Source organism: Furipterus horrens, unplaced genomic scaffold, assembly GCF_987537825.1.
Source record: "Furipterus horrens unplaced genomic scaffold, mFurHor1.1.pri manual_scaffold_3, whole genome shotgun sequence".
In the NCBI taxonomy this organism is placed as follows: domain Eukaryota; kingdom Metazoa; phylum Chordata; class Mammalia; order Chiroptera; family Furipteridae; genus Furipterus; species Furipterus horrens.
In genome coordinates, this window is record NW_028327173.1 from 57503684 (window position 1) to 57527326 (window position 23643).

Consider the following 23643-nt stretch of genomic DNA (forward strand, 5'->3'; position numbering starts at 1 on the left):
ATCATGTATTCAATATGTATGTATAAGAAAAAACAGTACATGTAGGGTTCAGTACTATTTGTGGTTTCAGGCATCCACTGGGAGTCTTGGAATATATTCCTGGCAGATAAAATGGTGGTGGGGGTGGGGGGGACTATTGTATTATATGCAAGAAAATGATTTATATATTTTAGGTAAAGTTCTGACCGTACTTTTTATAACATACTCTTAAAATACCTAACAATATATGTAAGAATATCTTTCCAGGTCAATAAATACATCTCTGCTATAATTTTCATTTTTATTTATTAATTTTTAGGTTTATCGAAAGTAATTGACATATGTGCTGTCATTTTAAATGTGTACTTAGTGTTAAATTTGTACAGATAAACCCTAGTTTATTTAACCAGTTCCCTATTGTTCCTTTTAGGATGCTTTTCTTGCTTTGCATATACTTGCCTTTTTCCTTAGGTTCTAGAAATACAACACCTTTAAAGGATATGTAGTTTTTGTTAGCAATATAGTACATATTGCTTAATTGTATCATTAAACTTAATTTCATGCCCTGGCTGGTGTGGCTCAGTGGATTGAGCACTGGCCTGCAAACCAAAAGGTCGCTGGCTTGATTCCCCAGGCACATGACTGGGTTGTGGGCCAGGTCCCTAGTTAGGGGCATGTGAGAGGCAGCCAGCGGATCAATGTTTCTCTCCCGCCCTTCTCCTCTCTCTAAAAATAAATAAATAAAATCTTTAAAAATTAAAAATAAAATAAATTTCTTGAGCATGCTGATTTCTTATTTTTTTTAAATTTTAAGTGAATTTTAAATTTATGACTTAGTGTATCATAAGCTCTTGTGCTTCATTTGCACAGCAAATAATTAACAAGTGACTATTTTGTACCAAGTATAGTGAACATTACAATAATGACAACTCCTACTAAACTTTTATTAGATCTCAGGTGCAGTGCTAAATGCTATATGTTCACTGTATTATTTCACCTTTATAGCAATCCTATGAATTAGAGCTATAATTTATGTTATTGTTCCCATTATATACATAAAGAAAATTGAGATATGGAAAAGGTAAGTAACTTGTTCAAGTTCATAGAACTAATAAATGCCAGCATTTGAATCAAAGAGTACCTTAGCTGAGGCATTAAGATAATCTAAGATTTTGCATCCCTTAGATGAATGATAGATAGTTGAGGAAGACAGATGTATACAAAAAAAATTACAATATAATGCAAAATGGATAAGGTTTATATATAATTCAGGAAAGGAAGTGGCTATATTGTTAAACTTAAAATTTAAAGTTTCATAATTGTCAGTATTTTTATACTGATTACAACAGACCATCAATACCACCCTGATTAATTAGATGAATATTTTATTCTTCATTTCAGAAACAGATTTTAGCAGTGTTAAAAACATTGTATAGGGAAGTAGATTTTAATGCGGTACATTTAATAATTTTCACAAATGAGTGAAATGCATTTAAAAATTAGTTTTCTGAATGAATATAACATAATTTTGTCATTTTACCTGAAGACCTGGCTGGTGTGGCTCAGGGGATTGAATGCTGGCCTGTGAAACGAAAGGAAATGAAAGGTCACTGGTTCGATTCCCAGTCAGGGCACATGCTTGGGTTGCGGGCCTGGTCCCCAGTTGGGGGCCTGCAAGAGGCAACCAATTGATGTATCTCTTGCACATTGCTATTTCTCTCCTTCTCTTTCTCCCTCTCTTCCTCTCTCTCTAAAAGTAAAATAAACATTTTATTAAAAAAATTTTACCTGAAATTTATCATTAGACTTATTGATGCTAATAATATTTATATGTTTGTTTGGTAGGTTCAAGTTGTTCCAGTAGTAGACAGAATTTGACTTTATCTTTAAGTTCTGTCAAAGACAAAGGATCTCAGTCTTGTAACTATGCTAATGGAGGACTTTTCAGTAAATACTCAGGTTCTGCACAGAGTTTGGCCTCTGTAAGTAAAGAAAAATATTTATTATTCTTTTAAGTTTGTTTATATACTGTTACCTATTGGTTTAAATGTTATACAATTGTTTGTAGCTTTTAATATGGAAAAAAACCTTAAGAAATCTGATTGAGCCTGTTTTCTTCAGGGAGGTAAAATGATCATTTTGCTAAATATTCAGTGAGTTTGCTTCCAGGTTTTTTGAGTAAGTGATGTGGTCCCATGGTCTGAAAATGGTGGTCATATGGAAATATTGCTTCAAAGCTACATGTTCTGCAAAAAGCTGGAAGATACATCCAGACTTTGCACTAGGTCACAAAACTCACTTGATGAGCCTACTTAGGTAAAAATGTTTGGCTTGCTGAAGCCAAATATGGAGTTCCTCACCTCTGTCTTTGGAGCATTAATGTAGTATTGATTGATAAATGAAGAATGAAGTTACTGTTTGTTTAAATCTAATATAGTTTAAAAATTATCTCTAAAAAATAGGTAGGATATGCACTTGCTACTAAATAAAGAAGCAAGAAATGTACAGTGAGAGATATGTTCCTGATCCTTTTCAATTCCCTTCTCTGAGACAAACGCTGAGTTTCTTATGAATGTTCTTCCAGGGAGTACACACCTCTGCCATCATGTATATGCTTTTTAAAAATAGTTTATAGAGCCCTGGCCTGCAGGGTTCACTAGTTGGAGCATTGTCCCATAACCGAAGGGCTGTAGGTTTGATTCCTGGTCAGGGCACATACCTAGGTTGCAGGTCAGATCCCCAGATCCAGGCATGTACAATCTGCAGTCTGGGTACATGCGAGAAGCAACCAATTGATGCTTCTCCCTCACATTGATGTTTCTCTCTCCCTTCCTCACTCTGTCTAAAAACAAGGAATGAAAACATGTCCTTAGGTGACGATTAAAATTTTTTAAAAATTTATAGAATACCATATTTTGTTCTGTACCTTCTGTATTTTCTTGAAATATATAGCTGCTCCATTCTTAAATACCTAAAAATATAATAAATTTTTTAATGCTATTATATGTCAGGAACAGCTAGATCAGAGGCTTACAGACATTCAATTCCTCTATGAAACTGAGCAGGATAATGATGTTTATGGCCATTCTATAATTTGAACTTCTTTTATGTCAGAGAAGTACCTCTATTTTAAATTTTCTCAACTGAAAGTTGAAGCTGTTCTTGACAAGAAGGTAGAGAAAATGAGTTTCATGATAATATTGTGAGTAACAAGTCTTTAGAATCACTTTTCTATACTTGCCTCATGAGTCCATTGCCAGGCCTGTGAGCCCTGATTTGTGCCTTTTGATAAATGCCTAAATTAGGGGCATGACAACGGGAGTGGAATGGAGGAGACAGGGTCTACAAAACTTGGCAATTGGCTATGAGAGATGTGGGAAGAGAAATTAAGTGTCATTTCTTATTTTCTAATTTGAGAAATTATGAGGATGGAAATATATACTACCAGTGAACTCGGAGGAGAGAGAGTTTTTGTTGTACTTTTTTGATATAATCTGAGATGCCAGCAGAGAGTCACGTGGAGTCTCCAAATGGCAGACGGAAATGTGGGTGTAGATTTCTGAGAAGGGGACAGAACTGGTGTTAGAGATTTGGGAGTTCTCTGCAGAGAGGTGACTGAAATGACTGGCTCAGCGGACCTTGCTAGAGAAGGGAAGATGACAGCGGCTTTTAAACATTAGTTATCATTCAGTAGAGAATGAACATTGTAATAAATTCTAAATGGTAAATAAGCTAGTGGTAAAAAATTAATATAAACAGAGCCTCTTTAAAATGGAATCAGAGCTGTCATCCCAGAAGAACTGCCTTGCAAGTCTTATTATACCTCAAACCTTTGGAAAGGTAAATCAGGGCAAAATAACCTTTGTACTAGGCCTGAAGCAGCATTGTACCCCAAATAACTGTTTGCAAAGATAACAAGAAGTCAGACACTGTGACTGCCAGACTGCTGACTGCAAGATTGAATTTGCCTCACTAGGTTAGGTTATCTGCACATACAGAAATGCCTTCCTTTCCTACTCAGGACGCTATTGGTGCTTCTGCCTGAACCAGTGCTGCCTGAATACCTATTCTTACAGATCTCAAATTGATGCTTGTTGCCTGTTACTTTAGCCTTTTCTTTTTAGGTTAACACTAGTTACCTCATATCAACATAGATATGAATAAGATTTATAAGCATATACTTAATAAAGCAGTAAATTATAAACTGCTAGATTTTTGATGGAAGTAGCTGATTTATGTTCAAAATATTGTTTTACTTGTATATTTTTAAGCAAATAAATGCTTAGAATTTTTAGGGTCTTCAGGAAGAAATTACAGGAATAAGACATATGAAATAACTTATAAATATAAAAGGTCACAAAGTGCTATTTAAAAAGAGATTTTGAAGTAACTTTTCCATCTTAATTTTAGGTCCAGAGTGTCAATTCTTGTCATAGCTGTGCTTGTGGCAATTCCAACTCCTGGGACAAAGCAGATGAAGATGATATTAAACTTGTTAATATTCCTGTGACTACTCCTGAGAACTTATACTTGATGGGTAGGAATAATATAATAAAGTTTTAAGATATTATACTCACATTTAATGTAAAACTAAAGAACTGTGAATTGTTCTAAGGGAAACAACTATAATTTAAAACTGTTCTTAATACCTGTTGAATCTTGTGTACATAAGCCAGCCTGCTGTATTAGTTTCCTGAGGGTGCTATAACAAATTAACACCTGGTGGGTTAAAGCAGAAATTTATTCTCTCAGAGTTCTGGAGGCGGAAAGTCTGAAGTCTTTTATCACTGGGTTTACATCAAGGTGTCATTAGGGCCATGCTCCCTCTGGAGGATAGGAGAAAATCTGATTCTTGCCTCTTTCAGCTTCTAGTGGCTTCTGCTTGTGGCCACCTGACTTCAGTTTCTGCCTTTGTCTTTATTTCACCTTCTCCTCTGTATATCAAATCTCCCTCTACCTCTCTATTATGAGTTATGGTTGAATTTAGGGCCCACCAGCTAATCTAGGATGATCTCCCCATGTTAAGAACCTTAATTTCACCACATCTGCAAAGACCCCCTTTTTTCTTACAATATGTACAAGTTTCAGAGACTAAGACCTGATACGTTTGGGTGGCCATTATTCAGTCTATTACACTCACTTAACCTAATCTGTTGATGCTTATCTAATGAATCTACCAGAACGCACTAGCTATCATTTGTAGTCTTATATCCAGAGGACTTTTTAAATGGAAAGAAGTCCTGTGTTTTACATCTCAGTATCCCTCTTGGCCTGGCCACACGCATGTGTATAAAGTCTCACTGGAGCTCAGAAAGAAAACCAGAGAACATAACACCAAGTGAGATCAAATACTTTTTCAAATGGTTTTCACTCTTCTTCTCTACTCTATCTCAGGCTATATTATTTTTTAATGGAAATGCATACTAATTAAAAAAACTAACCAAAAAACCTTGATGTAGCCTTGGCCAATGAACAGTAAAGGGGATGATGACTTGCAGAAGGACTGTGTGCCTCTGAATACATTCCCACAGTCTAGAATAATTGAAGACTAATCATCTCCAGTGGTATCACAGTAGTACTGCTGCCTGTGGGGAAAGATGTAAGAGTAGTTCTTTTGCAACCTTTTCCAAAGGTCTTCAGAGAATTAAGCTCATACGCTTCTAGATAACTCTTAACTGTGTCTAGTAAACCTACCTCACAGCTTGTTGGAATATTGACGAGGAAGTAGAGCAGGACTAGTGAAGCTGCAAGGCATCAGAGTACCATAGAATCAGGATTGGTGAGAGCTCTGTGGATCACTTGATCACCCACCAATTTCAATTCCCTTTGCAAGACTGATGACATAAAAAAAGATCGGTGACATGCTGGGTTGGCCAAAAAGTCTGTTTAGTTTATTTCCATAAAATAAAAGACACATTTTTTATTTTCACCAATAACTATTGATTTGGATATTTAGAGTATGTTGGGTCTCTCCCATGTGGTATAATGTTGAATGTTCTCAATTACTGTCTTGATTGCTATCAGCTTCAACTGGTCTACCTAACTGTGGCGCATTGTCCAACAAGAAATCTCCAGCATGAAACTTCACAAACCATTTTTGACATATTCAGTCAGTCACAGCACCTTCTCCATATACAGCACAGATCTTTATTTTGTGTTTCAGTTGCGTTTTTACCTTTCTTGAAATAATAAAGCATAATATGCCAAAAATGTGTATTTTCTTCCATCTTCAATATTAAAATGGCAACACAAAAATTCACCAATTTTGATGAGTTTTTTTTCAAATGAATGCTAATATGACAGCTGTCACAATACTATCTAACAAAATTGTTTCAAATGAAGTTAAAGAAAACTAAGTGCTGCTGCAGCCATCTTACAGAAAAAACAAGCAAACTTTTTGGCCTACTCAATATGTTTGAATTCTGTTATAAAACTGATGATGATGTGATCGTTTGGGCCATGTTCCTCAGTGAGGTAAGACCCACTGCTTCCTGAGAGATGACTCTGCTGTTAGATAATTCTTCCTTATATTTATCCCAAATAATCAGATGGATAGAGAGTGGATGGAGTGAAGAAAGGCTGAAGGAATTAGAATTGTATAGTTTGGAGAAATGAGAGTAGAGAGTGATATAGAGTAATTTTTTTTAAGTGCTTAAATTTCTTAGAAGGAAGATCTAGGTGGTGATTCTTTGCTACAAAAGAATAAAACAGGAAAGAAAGGCTTAAATTGCATTTAAAGAACATTTTATCTTTTTAGAGTATAGGTTCTCCATGTAACTGAAAAAATGATTTAAAGAGGCGTGGTATTCTCTTTAACTATCATACCTTAAAAACATCTTGAGAATGACTTGCCCAGATTCTTAAGCAACTTTTAAAGATCTGTTTATTTTTTCTTTTTTATGTCTAGCATAATTAAAGTTTTGAAATATTTTTGTTTTGGTAATTTTATTTTTAAATTTGGAGAAAAAGAGGCATATATTCACCTATTTTCCCACATTGCCAGGGATATGAAATTCCTACTTGAACTATCCTTTGTGGGTTTTTCTTATGATCTTGTAGATTTTTAACTCTAGCCCAGCAATTTATCCACCCAGATCAGCAAGTTGGTATCTAACTTAAGACACCTGTTAGTGGAAAACAAGATAGAAAAGACTATTCTAGACTTCTCTGCTATTTTATTTCCTCCTAGCTTTACTCTTCTAAGAAACTTTATAAAACTCTTAGCTTCTTATCAACTAGGTCCTTTTATTTACCTATCAGTTTTCTTTTTAACTTAGGGTGTTACTTTGAAAGATAGTTGGGTGCCTATTAAAAATACCTATTATTGTTGCACTTTTGATGAATTCATGATATTGTTCTAGAAAAATTCCAAACATCATATACATTTGAGTTACATTTTCTAAAAAAGTGAAAAAATTAGTCATTTCTCTCTGATTTTTGGTTGACTGGAACTATAGGCCTGGAATACATTGGGAAATTAAGATTCTACTATGAAATGATATGAACATAAAATTGTCCTTTAGTAACAAAATTACAGTCAGACTGTATTTGCCATTGATAATAATTATATGAAGAGCATTTCAGACCCGAAATGATTTTAATTTTGTATTGGATTTGCTTGTTTACAATTGTTCTCTTCTTAATTTTTAGGTATGGAGTTGTTCGAAGAGGCATTGCGTCGATGGGAACAAGCTCTAACCTTTCGAAATAGACAGGCTGAAGATGAAGCTTGTAGTTCCATTAAATTGGGTGCAGGAGATGCTATTGCTGAAGAAAGTATAGATGTAAGGGTGATTTACTTGAGAGTGGTATTCATAGTTGGAGGAATCAAATTATTTTTAATATTGATTCAATGCACTTGCTTTCTATGTCATTTAATAGAACTATTTATTTTCTCCCCTGGGATTATTTGGAGCTGTTTCTTATTAGGATTTTTCTATTCAGTTTTCTTATTTTCTAAGAATGTATAGAATTAAGCAGATATGATATAAAAAATAATTTTTTAAAGTCTGTTTTGTGCTTTGGGTTTAAGTTCCATTATATTCATAAAAATCACATAGAGTTAGAACTGGATTGGTACTTACTGATCATCTAAAGTAGTGACTGTCATATTTTCGTATGCATCAGAATCATTGGAAAGGCTTGTTAAAACACAGATTTGAGAACCCCTACCCCCAGGGTTTTAATTCAGTGGGGCTGAGGTAGGTCCAGAGAATTTGCATTTCTAACAAGTTCCCAAATAATATTGATGCTTCTGGTCCAGGGACCTTGCTTTAAGAATCCCTGATCAGTCCAGCTCAATTTCACAGATAAAGAAACTGACTCCCTGAGAACTGAGATAATTTAGCCAAAGACTCAGCTTGAACCAAGCCTCCTGACTTCTGTCACAGTACTCTCAGCACTCAACAGGAGTGTTTTTACATTTCTCACTTCCTCTGCCTTTTATTTAAAAGTGGAAAATGTTTTGAGGTTTAACATTATAATATAATATTTGCTGTATGTGCTTTTGCTCTCTTTGTAGGATATTATTAGTACTGAATTTATCCATAAACTTGAAGCTCTGCTGCAGAGAGCGTATCGTCTCCAAGAGGAGTTTGAAGCTACCCTAGGGGCATCTGATCCTAATTCTCTTGCTAATGATATTGGTAAGATGGATGTTTTACATGGTTTTTATTAAATGTGTGATTTTTAAAGTATTATTGTAATTAGTTGTTTCAGTGTATTAATACAGTTATGTATGTTTTATGAAATAGCAAAAAGAAAAATGTTCTATCATATTGTTTTTTCTTTCAGTTTTATTTTTCAAGTGAACTGAGTGCTTTTAAGATATAAATTCAAGTGCTTATAGTAGGTAGGATTGTGACATTATTTTACAATTACATTCTAAGGGGAAGAAATTCAGTTAAAGTGCCAGAGGGAGGTGAAAATATATATATATGTGGGACATAGACACACCACCTCAGAAATGTGCATTATTCATTAAATACATTTAAAATATAATATTTTAGGTAGTCGTATTTATTGGGCCTCATTTTAATTGCAGGCTGTATTTTATTTTAACATTCTTTTTAAGGGAGAGGGTAAGGGAGGGAGAGAGAGAGGGAGAGAAACATCAATGAGTTGCCTCTTGCACGTGCCCCCATGGGAAACTGAACTTGCAACTCAGGCATGTGCGCTGACTGGGAATTGAACCCATGACCTTTTTTGGTTTATGGGACAATACTCCAACCAACTGAGCCACACCAACTAGGGCACAGGCTAGATTTTGATGTAATTAGTTGATACATAATTATATAACGTTGTCTTTGTTTCCTAACTTAAATAAAAAGTAACTTTGAAGAGATTTTTTAAGTGAAGTCATCAAAGAAAGAATGATTAAAATTGCTTCCTCAACTTTTTTAAATGCTCCAAAGAATGAAATAAGACAAAATTATATTACATCTTTTTAAAAAAAATAATTTGAGTCTTTTTATTGAGGAGAATTGTTTTCTAGTAAAAAAACCCCAAATACTTAAGGAGTGTTGTTTTTCCACATTTATTTCTGAACATAAAGTACTGAAAGTGGCTGCATTTTGAGTTGTTTATGTGTCTATGTATTTTGAATTTAGGTAAAAATTTTCATTTGTAATACAGGCATAGGGAAGTTATGAGGAATGGGCATAGAGCTTTCATGCCCTCCCCAGACACACCACCTTCCCAGCACCTGGATGTGTTCACCAACCTGGAAGCTTTATGACCTTGCAGTTTATTTTAATTAGAGAGGCTTCACTACATAGGCACGATTGACTAAGTCACTGGTCATTGGTCATTAATCTCCAGCCCCACTCCTCTCTGGAGTCAGAGATGGAGCTTAAAGTTCCAGTCTTCTAATCATATGGTAGGTTTCCTTGGCAACTATTTCCCATCCTCCAAGAGTCACTTAATTAGCATAAACTCAGGTATGTTTGAAAGGGGCTTATTATAAATAATAAAAGATGCTCCTGTCACCCGTCATCTCTCAGGTGTTTCAAGGGTTTTGGGAGCTCTGTGTCAGGAAGCTGATAAATATATATTACTGATTATAATATCACATCTTAAAGTGGATGGAGCCAGAGTCAGAGAACTGTGACATGACCCTTTAGAGTTACCTTAGGTCACCAAGGATGATTATTTTAAAAAATGAAAAAAATATTTTTCAATATAGTTGCAATATTATATTAGTTTCACCAAAAATTGTTTAAACACTTTGTTGTTCAACCGTCTATAAATTAAACTGATTTCACTTTTACATTTTTTATCTTGATCATAAAGGTATCCTGGGATTCTTTATTATATATTAAAATGTATGTGTATTTATCTACTTAAATAGTAAATTACAAAAATGTAAAATTTTTTTGAAAGAGAGGTTAATATCAATTCACATTTTATTTGGAAATATTGCCAATGCTGAGCTTTCTTGTAGGTAGGTGTTTGTCCTAAGTATTCATAGCTGGTTTTACACTCCCTTTCAAATCATCTTAGTTTTGGAAGACACATGTGTCAGGTTTTATTGACAATAGTAGAACCACAGCAAAACTTACTTCACTAATTTGGAATTCAAAATATACACAGTACTTAATTTTACATTTGTCCTGTCTATATTAGTTTGCCAAGTTAATGCTGTAGACAAGATTATAGAAAGACAGTTTAAATCTTCCTCAGCATGATTCTTTTAGTGTGTCTAAATAGTCTTAGCATTATTTTTAGAAAATAATGTTTATTGAAAGTCAGTTACATCTTTTTTTTTTTAAGTAGCAGAGTCAAAAATCTTTTGAGTTGTTAGTTATAATGAGATATTTGATTACTTTGATAGGTGAAGTTAATAACAGTTTGAAAAGCATATAGTATGATTCTAACACTGAATTATGGTGATGATTGCACAACTCTATGCACTTACTAAAGTGCATTGAATTTTCACTTATAAAAGGGGAATATTATAGTATGTAAATCATATTTTAATAAAGCTGCTAAAACAAAATAAAAAGGTAGTGTTTCTACCAGAAAAAATATTAAAAATAGAGTATGTTTCTAGGACTTCCAGTCAAGATGAAGGCATAGGAAGACATGTTTCACCTCCTTGCACAACCCCAAAAAGGAACTGCAACTAAAACTCACAACAAATAACACCCAGAACGTCAGAAAACTGAACTGTATAGAAGTTCAACAACCAAGGATTTAAAGAAGCCACATTCATTCAGATGGGCAGAAGGAGTGGAGACACGGAGATCCAAAGAGACACAGTGAGGTGCAGAGAGGTGGTGGCGGAATGGGCACGGCGGTCCCACATTCACGTGTGGTGGATAAAAATTGGGAGGGATATCTTGGGAGTGAGCAATCCCAGCCCCAGGCCAGACCACACAGTCCAGCGTGCTAGCACCAGAAAGGTAAATCCCCATAACTTCTGGCTGTAAAAACCAATGAAAATTGGGGCAGGAGAAGCACCTGAAGGATTTTCAGGAATTTCGATAAAAGGGCCCACATGGTCTTACAATGTATGTAAACCCACTCACTCTGGATTAAACACCAGGGCAACAGCTGGAAGGGCACCAGTCGCATACAAGGCGAAGTGACTGGAAATAGGGCAAGTGCCGGGCAAACCCATAGAAGTCAGTCAGCAGCACAGTCCCCTCTCTGAGCCCTCCCCTCACAAAGAGCCACAAATCAGTTAAGAGGGTTGCCCCGCCCTGGTGATTACCTAAAGCTCCACCCCACACAATGTATAGAGGCCTTTCACAGGAAATCAAAGCAGCTCTGCCTACTACATAGAAAGAAATACAAGGAGGCTGCCAAATTGAGGAGACAAAGAAATATGGCCCAAATGAAAAAACAGAACAAAACCCCAGAAAAAGAACTAAATGAAACAGAGATAGCCAGCCTATCAATATGCAGAGTTCAAAACACTGGTGATCAGGATGTTCAAAGAACTCGTTGAGTACGGCAACAGCATAAAGGGAGAAATGAAGGTTACACTAAGTGAAACAAAGAAATATCTACAGGGAACCAACAGTGAAGCCAGGGTTCAAATCAACTATTTGGAACATAAGGAAGAAACAAATATTTAACCAGAATGGAAAAAAGAAGCAAGAATTCAAAAAAAACAAAAAAGAGAGTTTAGGAACCTCTGGGTTATCTTTAAATGTACCAACATCTGAATCATAGGGGTGCCAGAAGATGAAGAAGAGCAAGAAATTGAAAACTGACTTGAAAAAAATAATGAAAGAAAACTTTCCTAATTTGCTGAAGGAAATAGAAATACAAGTCCAGGAAGCACAGAGAGTCCCAAACAAGTTGGACCCAAGGAGGACCACACCAAGACACAGCATAATTAAAATACCAAAGATAAAGAGAATCTTAAAAGCAACAAGAGAAAAGCAGAGAGTTACCTACAAAGGAGTGCCCATAAGACTATTAAAATAGCTGGCTTCTCAAAAGAAACTTTGCAAGCAAGAAGGGACTGGCAAGAAGTATTCAACTGATGAAAAGCAAGGACCTGCAACCAAGACTACTCTTATCCAGCAAAGCTGTCATTTAGAATGAAAGGGCAGATAAAGTGTTTCTCAGACAAGGTAAAGCTAAAGGAGTTCATCATCACCAAGCCATCATTACATGAAATGTTAAAGGGACTTATTTAAGAAAAAGAAGAAGGTCAAAACTATGAATATAAAAAAGGCAACAAATTCACAACTATCAATTTAGATTCAGTTGAATCTAAAAAAACAAACAAACTAAGCAAACAATCAGAACAGGAACAGAATCATAGGTATGGAGATCATTTTCAGGGTTATCAGCTGGGAGAGGGAAGGGGGAGAATGGGAGAAAAGGTGTAGGGATTAAAAAGCATAACTGGTGGGTACAAAATAGATGAGGATGTTAAGAACAGCGTAGGAAATGGAGAAGGCAAAGAACTTACATGCACGACCCATGGACATGAATTAAGGGGGGTGGGATTGCTGGAGGGAAGGGGGGTACTGGGCAGAGGGGAGCAAAGGGGAAATAAATAATTGGGAAAATGTAGTAACATAATCAATAAAATATACTTGAAAATAGAGTATGTTTCTGTTGAGCTAATTTTAAGTAAGTGAATTTTTGTGAATTTGAAACAGTGCAAAAAAGCACTTTTATGCTAAAATTTTAAGTAATGCAAATCACCAAAATTATTAAAAAACTCATCAAGTATCACTTAGTTAAGGAGTTCATAGGCCTGGTGAATTGTAAATCATGTTTACTCTAGGTGGTACCACTTTAGCTGGTAACCATAAATTCTGAGTATCTTCTGTCAATATTTTGTGAGCTATTCTACTGTTTACATGCATGGGAACTTCTTCATATAGTTTTGGTGATTATTTTGCTGTTATTTTTACTTTTATTGTTAAATTTAGAATCTTCTGAATCCTGGCTCTAAAATCAAAACCACTCTAATGCACTCAAGCCAAACTATCATCTGTGTTAAAATAGGAAGTATTTTTGATATTTGGGAAGTAAGTGATAGTGATACAAAACACCTTACTACTAATACTAATACTTCATGTTTTTAAAGCACTCTTAGAAAAGCAGATTTTTATAGTCATTTATTGTGTTTTAAGACTATCCTTGAAAAAGAAATATAGTACAATACTTGTGATGTACTTCAACCTCTCTACATTTATTCCTAGAGGAAAAAAAAAGCTTTGAAAAAGGCAGGATTTGAATGGTACTTTAAGACATAAACTACTTGCATAAAGTGTAACCACCCTGTATTCTCTAATTTGTCTTTTGTCATTTCTGTCCTGGTATTTCCTTAACCATTGTAATTAGTGAATAATCATTACTGGATATATTTCTGTATTTAGTCTTATACACCAAAAGTTTACTCCAGGCTTAAGCAATAGTTATTTATTGTCTTTATCTTATCATAAAGTGAAACGAAGATTTGAATTAGTTCTCTAATAATAAGACTTTTTTTTTCTTCTTCACTAATGAGACTGTTCAGCATTAAATGAGAGGTGTTGAAATCACTAGAGGGCAGCACATTTTATCTATAACACATATTAGATGCTTATGACTCATAGATGCCATTCTGTGCTGCTCCAAGCATTGGGAGATAAATTTAGGTCACCACTCTTTTTCTGGAGTATTTTGTATACACCTGCTGCTGTAACTCAGAGTGAGACAGCGTGGAGTTTATGCAGAGACTTGACGTATCGTTGGCGTAATTTTCCATTAGTGTGAAAGTTCTTCTAGCTAACAGCATCTACAGTGTTGTGCTTATTTGTAGTTCCTGTTTTTTAGGGAATTGTTAAATTGCAATTGTTAATTTATAATTTTGTTATTGTAATTTTTAAAGTCTCAACCCAAAATCTCCAATATAACTTCAGTTATAGACAGTATGTTTAGCGGTTAAGAACATGGGCTTTAGAATTAAAAAAGAACAAAACATGGATTCAAATCCTGACTCTACCACCCTTACTAGCTATGAAACCTAAGCAAGCCTTGACTTTCTTAGACTTAGCTTCTTTAGCTATAAGATGCAGGACTATATTAGGATCAACTTTGTAGAATTATGAAGATTTAATGAGATAACATGTGTATCATTTTAGAATAGGCACATAGTAAACAGTTGTTGTATAGTAGTTATATTCTAGAATTTTTATGAGGCCTGTTCTAAGACTATTTTTATATTGCCTGGTTAGAGGTAGGTTACATGTTCGTAACTTGTTTTACAATGAGTGATATTACTCAATCATCCTCTAGACAATGTTCATTTTTTTCTGTGAATTTTAACATTTTTTCTCATAGTAGTAACGTAAATCTGCATTTCCTGAAACAACGTATTTAAGCCATGTGTAAAGTTATTTATTCAAAAAAGTAAATAGGATGTTTTTATAAATCCACTCTTTCTCTGTGTTAGAAAAGAAAATTGTCACCTGAAGGACAGACACTTTGCAAAAGTATTTATTTGAGATGTAGCTAAGGTTATTGGCTTTCCTTAATCCCTGGATAGGAAAACAAAAAATGATAATGGGTATACTCCTTCTTCCCAGCATATCCAATTATTTAGCAAATTCTATTGATTCCACCTTTATAGTATAGTTCTCATTCATTCTCTTTCCTCTGCAACCTCATTATGTTTTGCTTGGATTTAGTGATCTCCTAATCGCGTGCCTGCCTCCGTTCTCACTGCACACTGCTGAGTTACCTTCTCGGTACAGAGCGCACATCGTGCCACTGCCAGGCTCTCAGACCACCTTTCTAACCTTCTTGTTTTACGTTTTCCCATATACTCCAGTCAGTCTAAATAAGGTTTTTCCCAGAACTGAAATTCTTCTCTTAGATTTTAATTGTACAGTAGTCCTTCTCTATATCGCGGTTCACTTATCGCGGCCTCACTATATCGCGGGATTTTAAAAAATATTATATTTAATTATTTATCGCGGATTTTTCACTACATCGCGGGATTTTATGGTACTGTATACGTATGTTGTTAAAGTTATGTAGGTTTAAGAGTGCAGAATATGTTTAAGAACATAAGTAGTGTTTATAAAAGTGTGGAAAAGGTTAATAAGGGAGTGGGAAAGGTTAATAAGGGACTGAGGACAGTTTATAAGTGTGTGGGAAGGGTTTATAAAGCCTTAAAATATATATAAATACTAAAATAAATGTAAGGTCCCTACTTTGCGGATTTTCACCTATTGCGGGGGGTGGGGTCTAGATTGTAATACCCGCGATAAGTGAGGGGATACTGTATTATCAACTTCAGGTTTTTAGTAAATTTTTCTTGTTTTTCATTTTGCATTCTTTTGCTGGTGCTGTTTCATTGCATAATGCAACATGCTTCAAACCAGTTTTTTTGCTTATGGAACATAACTCTCTTCAAAGTTATTCCTCTGTGCATTCTTCTTTGCTTTTCAAGCCAGAGGAAAACTCTCATACCTTTCTTTGTTCCATAATAATGGCATTTTTTGTTCTTATGGGTACCATTTAAAGATTCATCAGACTCTCTGGGTTGTGAACACAAAAAGAGTCAGATGTTGATTATAAAATAGTATTAACTTCATTTTGAACTTTTTTTTGTTAATGGCTGTGTTGAATAATGTGTTAAAACTTTCTACACTCCCTCACTTACCATCAAAAAAAAAAAAAAAAATCTTTGGAGAAGAGGTGAAAGTACAGAGCAAACTCCTAGTATACTTATCTTGCCCACTGCATAAGGATTCTCTGCCTACTTTATAACCCTGCCAGCACTTGGCCAGTTCAGGAGCGGGAGATCCAGCACAAAAATGATAGGTTTGAGACCTAGCTAGACCTATATCGAGAAGATGAGAGAGAGAGAAAGAAGGAGCGAGGGGGAGAGAGAGAGAGAGACAGACACAGAGAGAGAGAGAGAGAGAGAGAGAGAGAGAGAGAGAGAGAGAGTGTGCGCTACTGCACACCAATTATGTAGTGAACAGTAACTATCTTCTTTTCTTCTGCCTAATGACTATTCAGGTGCTCAGCATTAGCTAAATCACTCTTCCCACAGGGAGGAGCAAATGAGAAGGAACAACTTTTAAGTGTTAAACCAGCATAGCTTCTTCCTGGAGAATGGAGTGAAATTCCAATATGAAATATGAAGTAGGAGGTTTAATGGTTTCCTCAATAGCATTAGTTACTTTTAACAGTACATTATAATTATTTACATATCCAGTCTCTTATATTTAGACCTTAAATAACTTCTGGGAAGATGGACTATTTAATTACATTATTTTCAATGTCTGATACTGTGGCTGCACAGTAGTATATATACTGTTTAAGTCTGTAGGTCTCAACAAGTCAGAATCAACTTTGTTGCCTTTTCAAGAACATGGATTCCTAGGCTTTGCTCCAAATCGACTGAATTTTAAACTTTGGGTTTGGGATTGAGAAATACATTTGTATTTCATAGTTCAGCAGATGACTCTCATGTGCATATCTGTTTAAGATGCCTTCAAGTAATATCTACATAGATAGATGGGTGATGTTAAGATTTTCTGCAATACATTTAAATAAACTGGTGTCATTATTTCAGTTTATTACTGAAGACTGAACTTTTATTTATACTTAAGTAGAAATCTGACCAACTAATTTCTTTAGAGGATATGAGGAAAGGCTCAGTTGGTTGGAGCACTGTTTTGATATGTCAGGGTTGTGGATTTGAGCCGTAGTCAGGGCACATACAGGACTCAACCAGTGAATGCATGAATAAGTGTAACAACAATTTGATTTGTGCTCTCTCTCTCTCTCTCCGTGCCTCTCTCTCTAAAATCAATCAATAAAAATAAAAGATTTAAAGGATATAAGGAAAATATAATGTATGATTGACTGTTTTCATTTTATCCTTAAGTATGTAAAGTGCTGCTACCCATGAGTCTATTTCTCTATATAAAATATTGCAGAAATTTCTGGTACCTTTATTCCTTTTCTCTTTCTCTGTACAGAAGATTCTCAAGCCTCTGTAGTTGTAAGGTTTGTGGTTGTTGTTTTAAGTTCCCATGCCTTTTTGTTCTCTACAAAATGAAATACCAAACATAAAAACTATAGAGAATAATTTAAAAGTTTTATCAAATACTAACATTTTGCCACAAATGCTTCAGATTTTTAAAATAATGCACTATATTATTGCAGATATAGTTGAAGTAACCTACAAACCTTTTATTGATTATGTTTCTGTCTTTTTCCAGAGTTACTTATTTATGTGTTATCATAAACCTGTACCTATACTTATAGACATCATGTTCCAGTGAACATGCTTGCATGTGTCTCTGTGCACATTGATAGGCATTCCTCCAAGAAAGCTTTTTAAATCAATGGCTATGACCTGTTAGTGGTCATGAAATTAGTTTAGTGAGTTGCAGCCAACTTAAAAAAAAATACATAGTGTATATATATATATATATATATACACACACATATATGTGAGTACATTATATATGCACATACACATGCATAACCTGTACAATACATACACATATATATTTGTATATATAGTAGTTTTATAAAACTTCTACTGTGAAACTTCTGTTTTGTTTATATCTTCATATATTTTTGTCTGCTGGGCTTCAAAATGCATTTATTACTTTAGATCATGGACAAACAAGAATGACAGCCACTGCTATAGATACAGAATTGATGGATTATCAATTATGCTTGTCTTTAGCTTTAGCAGATAGCACCAAATCACTCTCTAAAGTGTTTGTGCCATTTTAAACTTCTGCCAACAGTGTATGAGAGTTCCTTTTCATATCTTCATTTTGTTTAATGTCTCTTTGTGTTACACCAAGATTTTTAATTTTAATGTTACCACGTTTATCAATCTTTCCTTTATGCTTTGCACTTCTTGTGTATTGTTTAGAAGGTATAAAGATAATTCTTTTTTTATTTTCTTTAGAAAGTTTTGCTTTTCACATTAAGGTTTTTCATCTGCCAGGGGCTGATTTTTTAAATGTATATTACTTTCACTGTTTTTTAACATTTGGATTACTAGTTGCCTCAGCACCATTCATTGAACAATATATTCTATTCTCACTGATATGTCATGTGTCAGCTTGTCTTATATGTGCATCTTTAGCTTATTTGTTCCTGCACTGGCTTCAGTGTCTTAATTACTATAATTTTATATAGTTTTATGAGTCTTGACACCTGGCAGGGTGAGTCTATTCACCATGTTCCTTTTCAAGAACTGCTTTGGCTCTTCTTTGCCTTTGCTCTTCTGTGTGAAATTTAGGACAGCTTGCCAAGTTTCATGAAAACTCCTCTTGAGATTTGGATGATTATATTGCATTTATAGTCAGCCTGTGGGAAAATTTAGATTTTTATAATATTAATGTTTTCATCTATGAACATGGCATGGTTCTTCATTTACTTCCATCTTTTATGTCTTTCATAATTTTTTCAAATTTTCTCCATGGACCTTTGCATATCTTTATTCCTAGGTCCCTTATAGTTTTGTTGTCATGGTATCTTTTTAAAATTTATATTTTGTAGTTTTTTTGCTGCTGGTATCTAAAATGTTGATATTTGCATTGGAATGTTGTCAGCAATCCTTCTGAATGCTTATTAGTTCTGCCACCAGTAATTTATCATAGTTTAGTTTGGAATTTTTATCTAGACCACATCTTTATGGAAGATAACATGCTTATTTTTTATTTTTCTTCCAACCCTTATGCTTCCTATACCCCCCATCACACGGTGTGCCTTACATGTGATGAAATAGGGGCTAAAACCCATTTTATAGGTTACTTCTGGTCTGATTGGCCAATCAAACTTACTTTTCTGAAGCAGTTAGGAAGCAGTATAAGACTCAGAGCCTAAACTTCCCTGACAAAGTGGAAGATCCTTCTTTTAATTTTTCCTTCCCACTTCTATTCTTTCCCATACTTGCTAACTAAAGTACCCTCAGCCTGTTTAAGAGCCTAAGAATCTAAAAGTAACAGATCTTGTTTGGGACATGGGGTAATCTTTGGTCATCTGCTGTGGTTTTATACTGAAATATCTGAATATCTGTGACTTCTTATAATTCATATGATGATTCATATGTCATGGGTGTCAGGTAAGAAGAAGAAGATAGGTACAGTACTGTTTTCTGCATGATTATATTATTTTTCATTTTAAGTAAATAATTTTGTAAACTTTGGAAAAGCAGCTACAAATGGTGGTAGATTCAAAATGCTTCAGTATTTTGATTACAAATACACATCTATGGTAAATATGTAATTTTTATACATATCAAGTATTACACAATAAAATTATATTTATCTTTCATATTAAATAGAAATTTGTGAATTATTTTGGTAAAAATTAGACTTTAGTTAGCCATAAACACTAGCAAGAGATTGGTAGAAAATTGATTAAAACCTAACATCAAGGAATGATTTATACTCCAATAGACTTCTCTTATCATTATATTATACAGGGTATGCATCATTACATGGTTTGGGAGTTTGTTTCAATATTAGTACATTCAGAAACTTAAGATTATTCTTTACTTACTTTGGTTAGGCTATTAGGGCAGGACCAAAATTCTTAATTTAATACCAATGTAAAAATAAATCTGATTAACAACAAAGCTTGCTCACATTTTCTTGGGGACATTATTTAGTTGTTATGGTTTATACGAATTAAGTTCAGTCTTATTAATCTGCACTTTCATGAGATTTCTTCTAAAACTAATTTGGCTTCATAGTTTGTATACTTATATTTTCTATAAAGAATAGTATGTATTTGCAACAGCAATATTAGTACGAAACTTTCTAAGGCGTAACTTTATAAATATTGTTTTTTTGGCTGAAGCAAAAGGCTTCGAGATTCTTTCATACTGATGTGTAGAAACAAATTTAGCACTTAAAAACAAACCAGGAATTTTTGTAGCTCAAGAGCATTGCTTTGCATATTTCAGATATGCGTTTAGTACTCTTGATAATCTTTTTTTTTTTTTTTAACAGAATGAACTCATAGACTCTTAGGTCTGAATTATTTAGCAAATAATTGAGAACTTGATTACCAACTATATGTCAAACATGATGTAAGACACTGGAGACAAGGATGAAGAAGTTTTTTTTTTTAAGATTTTATTTATTTATTTTTAGAGAGAGGGGAAGGGAGGGAGAGAAACATCAATGTGCAGTTGCCTCTCATGTGACCCCAACTGGAAAGTGGCCCACATCCCAGACAAATGCCCTGACTGGAAATCGAAGGAGCAACCCTTTGGTTCACAAGCTAGTGCTCAATCCACTGAACCACACCAGCCAGGGTTGGTGAGGAAGATTTCATCCTTGCTTTTAGGCAACACATAGTAGTTTTGGAGATAGGCCTTAAAAGATTATGTAGCTCAGTGGAGTAAGTGCTGTAATAATATATTTAGAAAGTGCTATGGAAACACCAAAGAAAAGCTATGATTATACATGGGGTGCTCAAGGAAGGCTTCACAAGTGTGACACCTAAAGAAAGAACGTCCACCAGGAAGACGATTGAGAAAAGGCCATTCCGAGCAGAGGGAACCACATGAAAATATATAATAGAGCCTGCTTAGGGAAGTATATAAGTCATTTGATATGTCTTGGGAACACAATATATGCAAGAGAGTGATGGGAAAGAAATCCGGAGAGGTGGGCAGGAGAGAAATCAGGAAGGTCCTTGTTTTGTACCTTTAGGCAAAAAGGAGCCACTGAGATGTATAAGAAGTCAATCAAATTTATATATTTGCAGGAGATTTTGGAAGCATTGCCCAGTGCAATTTAAATATTTTGCCCATTCTTCTTTCTGCTCTTTTATGAAGAGGATTTCATTGATACAGTGAGAAATCTTCTAAGGGAAAATCAGAGATTTTTCCAGCCTTGTACTGATTCCACAAATTCTCTGGGGCAGAAAATAGGAAAAGCTGTAAAGCGGGATCTCCTGACCATGAGAGAGCCATTATTCTTCTTTTTTGGTAAGCATCCAAATAGAACATGTAGCAATATTGAAAGAGCTTGGCAGCAAGAGCAAATACCTCAGCCTATCATCTTGAGTCAGATGTCAGACAGCCCAGAGTTGACGCTCTAAGACCCTGTCCTTGTCCTTTTGTGCACAGTCACTGTGGCCAGAGGATAAACTCCCTGAGGATTTATTTTTAGGGAGTGACATGAATTACAGGCTTAACTTGTATTCTCAGACCTCTAAATATACAGAGCACAAATTGTGGAACATACGAGAAATTTGGCCTAGTAATTTTCTCCCATGCATTAAGGCTTATAATTATAATTTCAAAGTATTTAATAATACTACAAAGTGAAGTCTAATTGGTATTACATGTGAGTCAAAATCGGTTCAGAGATGAAAGCAGAATGAAAATTGCCAGCGTGTCAGGAACAAGGGAAAGCTTGCTGCTTGCCTTTGCCTCTTTTGTACTAAAGTTACATCTTAGCAGCTTTGATTTCTAAATCCAGGACCTTCACTCACCCATACAAGGCCTTTGTTTGATTTGGAAAAAGGCCAATGGAGCCCCTTGGAAAGGGCACCTTTGTGATAAGAAAAAGGTTCTCCTTCCAAGAAGATGCAGGCCCAGAATATGGGCTGGATTCCTACTGCCATTTGTCATATTGGCCAGGGGCCTTTGTGTAGTGTCCAGAGTGATCAGCTGCTCTGAGTAGCCCTGTTAAAGTCTATAACTACAGACCTAACCCTGATTACTTTCAGCCACACTTTGGGTTATCCAGTCACTTCTTTCTTATCCTGAAAAAAGGCAGAAAATGCTTTTAGTCCTTTCTCTTTCCTCCTATTACTCATTTGCATTGGCAGCTGTATGTCCGAGTTAGGAACCATAGTTGTTATGTTGGCCAATCATGGCATATATGAAGTTGTGATGAATAAGGAAAACCAGTTGTGATCAATTATGGAAAGCTCCATTTGGGTAGGGTCGCCGTAGCAGGCTGTTACTGTATATGTATTATTTCACATGGGCAAAGCTGCAAATCGTAACACATCAAGAACTGATCAATTTTCTTACTTTTGTTTCTGTGGATTTCATTGTTATTCTTTTCAATATTAAGGTACATTGAGAGGAAAATCAAGAAAATATATCTTAGGTCCTTCACGTTCTGAAATTGTGTTGTTTCTTATTTTATATTCCACCTTTTCTCTCTCTCAAACTATACTATAGCATTTTTAAACAAATTGGAATTTAAAAATGATCTACAATATGGGTGGGGCAGATAGTCATACAAGATATGCAAAGAACAGCAACAGTTTTCTAGCAGACTCTGTTTGGAAAATAGCTTATCTTGTGGCAGCAGGAAGTTTTTCATTTTTTAATGAAACTATAGAAAAGACAAGGTTCAAAATCATATTTAAATTGCTAAAAATCATCTGGAGAATAGGTGTTGACATAGAAGTCAGATGATATTGAGACATTTGGCAGGCGCCCTCTTCTCGCTGGTGTTACAAAACCCACAGTGGACAGCCTAGATTTTAAAAGAAGAGTGGCATCTTTGGAATCTCTGCTAGAATCTGCTGAGGTTAAAATAGACCTGATGTCTTCTAAGTGACAGAAAATAGAATGTGCCCAGTGATGGCAAAATGAGGCATGCGGAAAACCCACTTACATCAACTTAAAGGAATAGTCCTAAGCCTAAAGTTTCAATTCCAGGGCTGAACTGTCTTGTAGGGTTTTTTTTGTTTTTTTTACTTTCAAGCAAATTCTGCTTTGGGAAAATCTTAAGTAATATGTGAATTAGAGGATTATGAAAGAAGGAGGAAGGCTTGAATCCAGTCATATTTTAGGCCTAAAATATATATCTGTTTAGTTCAAAGTAAACATACTTTCAGTGTTCTTTCAAGGAAAAACATAGTTTATGTCTGTGCATAAATGTTTTAGAAGTTCTGGGTGGTTGACACAGGTAAGTGTTTTTTAAGAATTTTAGGCTTATTTTTTAAAAGGTTAGGGGGAAAAAAAGAGCAACCCCACCAAGTGCCGGTGTGGTAACTTACGGCACATTTTTTATATTTAATCACCCGATTATAAGGAAAGCATTTGGGGGGGGAGGGCAAGTGAATGTTAATGATGAGTCATTAAGAGGCTTAAGCTGCATATTTTAGGTTTAGAAGATAGTATCATAAGTTTAATTAATTTAGTTCTGAGTATTAGAAACATAAAAATTTTAACAGGGCTCTGAAAAC

The 23643-nt window shown here is 34.9% G+C and overlaps 1 protein-coding gene across 1 annotated transcript in view; it reads left to right on the forward strand.

Annotated features, from left to right (window-relative positions):
• MIGA1 (mitoguardin 1) overlaps nt 1-23643 on the forward strand; it is a 72370-nt gene that overhangs the window by 13295 nt on the left and 35432 nt on the right. Inside the window, exons 3-6 of the mRNA XM_090269641.1 lie at nt 1825-1961; nt 4390-4516; nt 7630-7763; nt 8501-8624. Of these exons, the coding sequence (XP_090125767.1) occupies nt 1825-1961; nt 4390-4516; nt 7630-7763; nt 8501-8624 (522 nt within the window). The remainder of the gene's footprint in view (nt 1-1824; nt 1962-4389; nt 4517-7629; nt 7764-8500; nt 8625-23643) is intronic.